Source organism: Suricata suricatta, chromosome 3, assembly GCF_006229205.1.
Source record: "Suricata suricatta isolate VVHF042 chromosome 3, meerkat_22Aug2017_6uvM2_HiC, whole genome shotgun sequence".
Classification (NCBI taxonomy): Eukaryota; Metazoa; Chordata; class Mammalia; order Carnivora; family Herpestidae; genus Suricata; species Suricata suricatta.
In genome coordinates this window covers 2,615,795-2,621,794 of record NC_043702.1, presented here as the reverse complement: position 1 = coordinate 2,621,794, position 6,000 = coordinate 2,615,795, and the positions used below count along the sequence as shown (strand labels likewise).

Below are 6,000 nucleotides of genomic sequence, written 5' to 3'. Positions count from 1 at the left end.
CGCTGAGCGCGGCCAGAGAGCCGGGGCCCCCGCGGGACGTGCACTCCGGGGGCGGCGGGGGCGGGACAGGGGAGGAAGCCGGGCGCCGTTGGGAACCGCCTGTAAAAACCTAGGAGAGGCAGGCGGCGTGGACCGGAGCGGTGGCGGTGGTGGCGACGTGGGGCTTCTGAGACGAGCCGGCAGGACTGGACGGCGCGCCCGTGCAGGGGAAGGGGCTCTGCGGGGCGTGCCTCCGGGCCGCCGGCCTGAGCTGCTGGCTTCAGCCGCGGGAGCTTTGCATTTTCTCTTTGTGCAGCTGGCTTCCCCTGGCTTGGTGATCCCCTCCACCGGAGTATGAGGAGTGTGCGTGTCTTTAAAATTCGGGTCCAGGCCTAAATCGGACCATTTCTTTCATTAGGCAGTCCCCTTTGGCGGAGTCTGAGCAAGGGGAGTTGGGGGGTGTGGGAGAAAGCCCTGCAGGGAGACCGCAGTACAGTTTAGCTTTCCCATCCAACAGTGATAGCATTTTAAGAAGGAAATAGTAGAGCAGAGTTACCTAGAAGACGTTCATCTGAAACTCAAGTCATAAATTCGCTCCCCCCAGCGCATGCTGAAAAGCCACAGTCGCTGAGCGCACACTAGTAGCCTGAGGAAATGTAGGATCCTTCATTGAAGCGTAGGCAAAAGTGAGGGTGCTTGCAAATAAGGCACAGCAGACGCAGCACGTTGCCAATGTGGAAGTGGCCAAGGGTCAAACTTCCTGGAACCTTAAACTAATCTGGTGACTTTGGACAGCAAGATGTTGCAAAAAAATACTCTGTGGTTTTTTTTTAAACTTAAAAAAATTTTTTTTCTAATGTTTATTTTTGAGAGAGACACACACAGAATGCAAGGGGAGGAAGGGCAGAGAGAGGAAGACACAGAATCCAAAGCAGGCCCCAGGCTCCCAGCTGTCAGCACAGAGCCCGACACAGGATGCAGGGCTCGAACCCACAAACTGAGAGATCATGACCTGAGCCAAACGCAGAAGCTTAACCAACGGAGCCTCCCAGGTGACCCTAATAAACGGTTTTAATAGCCATATTAATAATTATTTTTAGTAGCCAATAGGTCATGATCTCCTGGTTCCGAGTTGGAGCCCCACATCGGGCTCACTGCTGACAGCACAGAGCCCACTTGGGATCCTCTGTCCGCCTCTCTCTCTGCCCCTCCTCCACTACCTCTCTCTCTCTCAAAAATGAATAAAACATTTAAAAAACTATTACTGATTTTAAAATCAGGTAAAATAATAGTATTAGGCAGGATTACCCATTGTGCCTCTTATGAAAGCATCTAGGGGTTTTGATATTGGTAAAAAGACATACAGATAAGTTTTATTTAGGAGGGCTCTTTCAAGAGATGCGCTTTTCTGGGACCCGTACTGTAAGTCCAGCCCCTGCCGTGTGGCGGCCGCTGCTCTCAGGGTTGGTGACAGAGCAGTGAGGAAAACTGGCAAAGCCTATGAGCCTCGGCATGGACACTCTGTTACCGCAGAGAGTGGACAAGGAGTCCGTGTAGTGGCAGGCACTGCTGAGTGCCACGGGGACAGTGGGAGGCGGGGGTCTCTGGGTGCTGGGAGGCGGGGACGGGACTGGCCGCTGCAGGGGGCTTCACAAGAAAGTCAAGATGGAGCAAAGACCTAAACAGGAAAGTGGGGTGGGGGACGTGGTCATTCAAACACAGAAAAGTGAAGCGGGGAGAGAGAAGTAGGTCTGCCTCGTGTCTGAGGCAGAGGGAGGGTGTGGGGAGGAGTGGGCGCCCAGATCACCCGAGCTCCGCCGCCCCAGAAATTACAGAGAAATAAAGAAAAACTGCTGGTGCAGCTAGAGAACCCCGTGGAACGCGTGGCTGTCCGGGGTGCACGGCCCCCCTCCTTCCTTCTGGGGGGAGGAGACAGAGCTGTCCTTTACAGCGGGACCACTAACCCGAGCACGGGGTGGGAAGAGGTCTTGAAACTCCAAGTGGAGGGTCTCCTAGTGGTTGTGAAGGACGCTGGTAAGCCCTCGGTGATTGGAAAACGATGCGAACGTTTCCGTGCTGGATGAGGATGCGCAGACTGCCCCGTGCGGTTGGTGGACGCGGGTGTTCCCGCAGAGGAGCCCCGCCGCCGTGCGTCTGGACCGTCTCCTTTGCCCGAAGAGACGCATCTTTCGTTTTCTTGCCGGCAGGAAGGTGTACATGGACTATAACGCGACCACCCCCCTGGAGCCGGAAGTTATCCAGGTCGTGACGGAGGCCATGCGGGAAGCCTGGGGGAACCCCAGCAGCCCCTACCCTGCAGGTAATCGGGCAGCCGCCCCAGCTCGAGGCCCGACGCCCGGGGACGGAGGCCCCGTGAGAAGCGGCACTCCGCCTGTGGCCGCTTGGTTTGAAACAGGTTTTCTGCTAACTGCAAATCTTAGGTGTCATTTTTGGTAGTTTTTTGTTGTTGTTGTTTCGTTTTGTTTTTCCCCAGAGAAGGCCAAGCCTTGTACACGGACACCCTAGTCTTTCGTTTGTAACACACACTCCCATCCCATTAGTCAGATGAAAAAGGGGTTTTACGAAGAGCTGTTTGTAATGAGGGTATCCGTGAGCACCCTTTCGGGTGTCTATCTGTCCCAGCTGAGTCTTTCAAAATTTGCACGATCTTTTAGATCCTCAGGATTGCATATAATCCTGGCCTGTTTTTAAAAATGAAAATGACATAAAAATTCTTTACATTTGTTATGAGACTCTTATTTCTCATTTTATTCTTGTTTGAATGTAGACCATCTAATCGGTGGTGCGGAGAATAATCGGCTTCCAGTCCATCGTGTTTCGTCACAGTGACGTTATGTTTCCCACATGGTGACCTAAAACTGTGTCTGTTTCATTTAGTGCTTATCAGATAATTGAGATCATCTAAATCTGGATTATGACGAACTAGAGGTTCTCCGCAGACTGTTGCCAAGCCCTGGGACTTAGTGACACTTACATACAACCTTCTTTGCAGGCTGTTGCGGGTTTTTGGGTGTGTTTGTTTACTGAAAACCTCACGGCTCGGTGACTTAAAAGCTTTTTCAAAACCAGTTGCTAGTCATTCATTAACTTCTTCGTGGGTTTATTTGGTGTGTGTATGCCGACCAACCTTTTGGACATTGCCTTGTGGCTAAACGTTCTTCTAGTAAACTTGTATTTTCTGATGAATTAAATTTGAGAATAGGGAGGACGATGAAATGCTAAGAAAACACATTTATGGTAAGTTTAAGAATAACCTTGATGGGGCGTCTGGGGGCTCAGTCAGGTAAGCGCCCGACTTCGGCTCAGGTCATGATCTCATGGTCTGTGGGTTCGAGCCCCACGTCGGGTTCTGTGCTGGCAGCTCAGAGCCTGGAGCTGCTCCGGATTCTGTGTCTCCCTCTCTCTCTGCCCCTCCCCTGCTCATGCCCTGTTTCTGTCTCTGTCTCCCTCTCTCTCTCCGAAAAATAAAAATAAATATAAATAAAAGACTAACCTTGAAGGAGAAATTCCCCTTCTCGGCCTGGTGAAGCCTGTCGCTGGCGCTCATGCTGCTGGCCTGCGCTCCTTTGTTAAGAACCATAACTAAAGGATACATTGCAGTTCGCTTGTTGATCCTCAAGTAGAAATGGGGGGAAAGGAAAGGAAAGGAAACCCCTTTTATGATGGAATGGTTCAATTAGTTGTACAATATTCTGATTTAATAATACAGTTGGGAGAGTTTATCTTAGGGAAGATGTTAAGGCCTGCAGGGGGAGTCTAGATGCCCAGGGTGTTTATCGCAGCCTTGCTCATGACAGTAAAAAGCTGGAGCTGCCCCCAGTGCCCATCGGTCAAGGCCGGGTCACGCCCTCACGTGGCGTTCTGGGCCCTGGCGGAGCCACGTGCGGCCTGTGTCAATGGCCTAGGGGCCAGGTAGCGCATATGGCTCAAGCGGAAGGGGCGTGTCATAGATCAGGACGGTTCCTTGTTTCCCAGACCCACCCCCTAAAAACAATTGTGTGTGAGCCAGCGTGGAAAATGAACCATTTTGCCTTGAGAGACGGAAACCCCAAGGAACAGCAGCTTAAATGGGTGGAGGGCATTTCTGTGACCGTCCAGGGCCCAGGTGGTCCCACAGCCGATACCAGCCACCCGGCTCCTTCTACCCCATTCTTCCCCCCTCTCCCCCCGCCCCACCAGCTCGTCCCCCCGGTGGGGTCAAGACGGCTGCTCCTGCGCAGGCCCTTGCGTGCGCAGTCCAGCCCGGGGGAAGGAGAGCCAGAGGAGGGGAAGGCGACGCCGGAGTCCTTCAGCGACACTTCTGGAAGTCGCTGCATCACTCTGGCGTATCCCCCCGGCCAGAGGTTGGGCCCGTGGCCAGGCGCTGGGCTTCCACGTGCCGCGCAAGTTGGGACATGAGATCTTCCTCCTTCACTCCTCTGAGATCTCCTTACTCTAACTGTGGCCGTAGTTGAGCCACGTGCCCACTGGAAATGTGTTGTCAGAGGGAGAGTGGCAGAGCAGACGGCCAGCGGCCTGAGCACAGAGGACATGCACCACATGCTTGTGCCGCCCTTGTTTTGAGCAGGGGATTGTGGGAAGTCTTGTTTTTGCGGGCGGGTGGGGTTCGGGGGCTCCGGGGACAGCGCCATGGGGGGCCGTAGAGGCAGCTCTGAGTGCCTGTGGCCAGTGTGCAGAGCGTCCAGAGGACTCTGAGCGGAGCAGAGCGTGGCTCGTCCCGGCAGCCCGCCGCAGGGGGGCTCACAGTCCTGGCATCCGGGGGGCTCGGTCCGTGCGCACCCCTCACTCAGGCAGAGCTGTGCTGCTCCAGAGAGCACCGCTGAGAGACCTAAGTAAATATTTATGAACTCACTAAAAATAATAATAAATCCATCACATGTTAACTCTTGGGTGTGTGAAAAGGAAACTATCTTTTCCCAAACAGCACAGATTTCCTGAGAAGAATATCATCGCTGTGCATGTGACCATCTCCTTAAGGTCCGTCTAAACAGAAAACGGTGACATCCCCACACCTGCTTTTACGTCCAGTCTGTTCCAACATCCACATCACGTCGCCTTGGGGAAGCCTCACTAAGCACTTCGGAGGAAATGAGTATAAAAAGACCATGTCTTACTATTTTTTTAATGTTTCTTTATTTTTGAGAGACAGAGCGTGAGCAGAGGAGGGGCAGAGAGAGAAGGAGACACAGAATCCGAAGCAGCTCCAGGCTCCAAGCTGTCAGTACAGAGCCTGACGCAGGGCTTGAACCCACGAACCTTGAGATCATGGCCTGAGCCGAAGTCGGCCGCTTCACCGACTGAGCCCCCAGGCGCCCCAATGTCTTACTACTAAATTGAAACTGCCTCTGACCTGGTGGACCCCTGAAAGTGCTGTGCTGCCCACCAGGGCCCCCCAGGCCACACTTGGAGAAGAGCTGGTTTAGGCAGCCTTGGTTGGGGGCCTGCTACAGGCCGAGCACCGTCCCAGTGAAGGGGAGGCACAGGGCACCAAGTGTAGTGGGTTATCAGGATGTCACTCTGGCCACCACCAGGAGGAAGGGCCACGGTGGGGCTCAGTGCACACAGGAGGCTGCTGGGAAAATGTTCCAGCAAGAGCCTCGACTCAGCGGCCGGCTGGGCAGCGCGAGGTTGGGGTCCAATCCTGCTATTTTTGATGGCAGAGCCTTGCAGGATTTGCTGACGGGTTGGATGATGGGGTACAAGAGAGGCGGGAGCGGAAGCTCCTTGGGCCCGGCCCCTGGAGGGGGGGGCACTGCCATGTACTTGCTGAGGCAGGAACCGCTTAGAGGAGCAAGCCTGGGGGTGGGGGGGCGCACACTCAGCTTCGAGCAGGTGCCGTTTCAGATGTCCACCGGGTACCCCGCGGAGCGAGTGGCGTCTCGGGCACTGAGCTGGTAGTCACTCTTGAGTTGCTCAGGAGTGGGGGAGCCGAGGACCTGCCAGGTCGTGAGGCCGTCTGGAGTGTGGAACTGGGCCCAGGCCCAGCACGGGACACGGAGG

At 54.5% G+C, this 6,000-nt stretch overlaps 1 protein-coding gene across 2 annotated transcripts in view; it reads left to right on the top strand.

Moving 5' to 3' along the window:
- SCLY (selenocysteine lyase) overlaps positions 1–6,000 on the top strand; it is a 34,726-nt gene that overhangs the window by 343 nt on the left and 28,383 nt on the right. For both annotated transcript variants that reach the window (XM_029933539.1, XM_029933540.1), the window contains exon 2: positions 2,187–2,299. In XM_029933539.1, the coding sequence (XP_029789399.1) occupies positions 2,187–2,299 (113 nt within the window). The remainder of the gene's footprint in view (positions 1–2,186; positions 2,300–6,000) is intronic.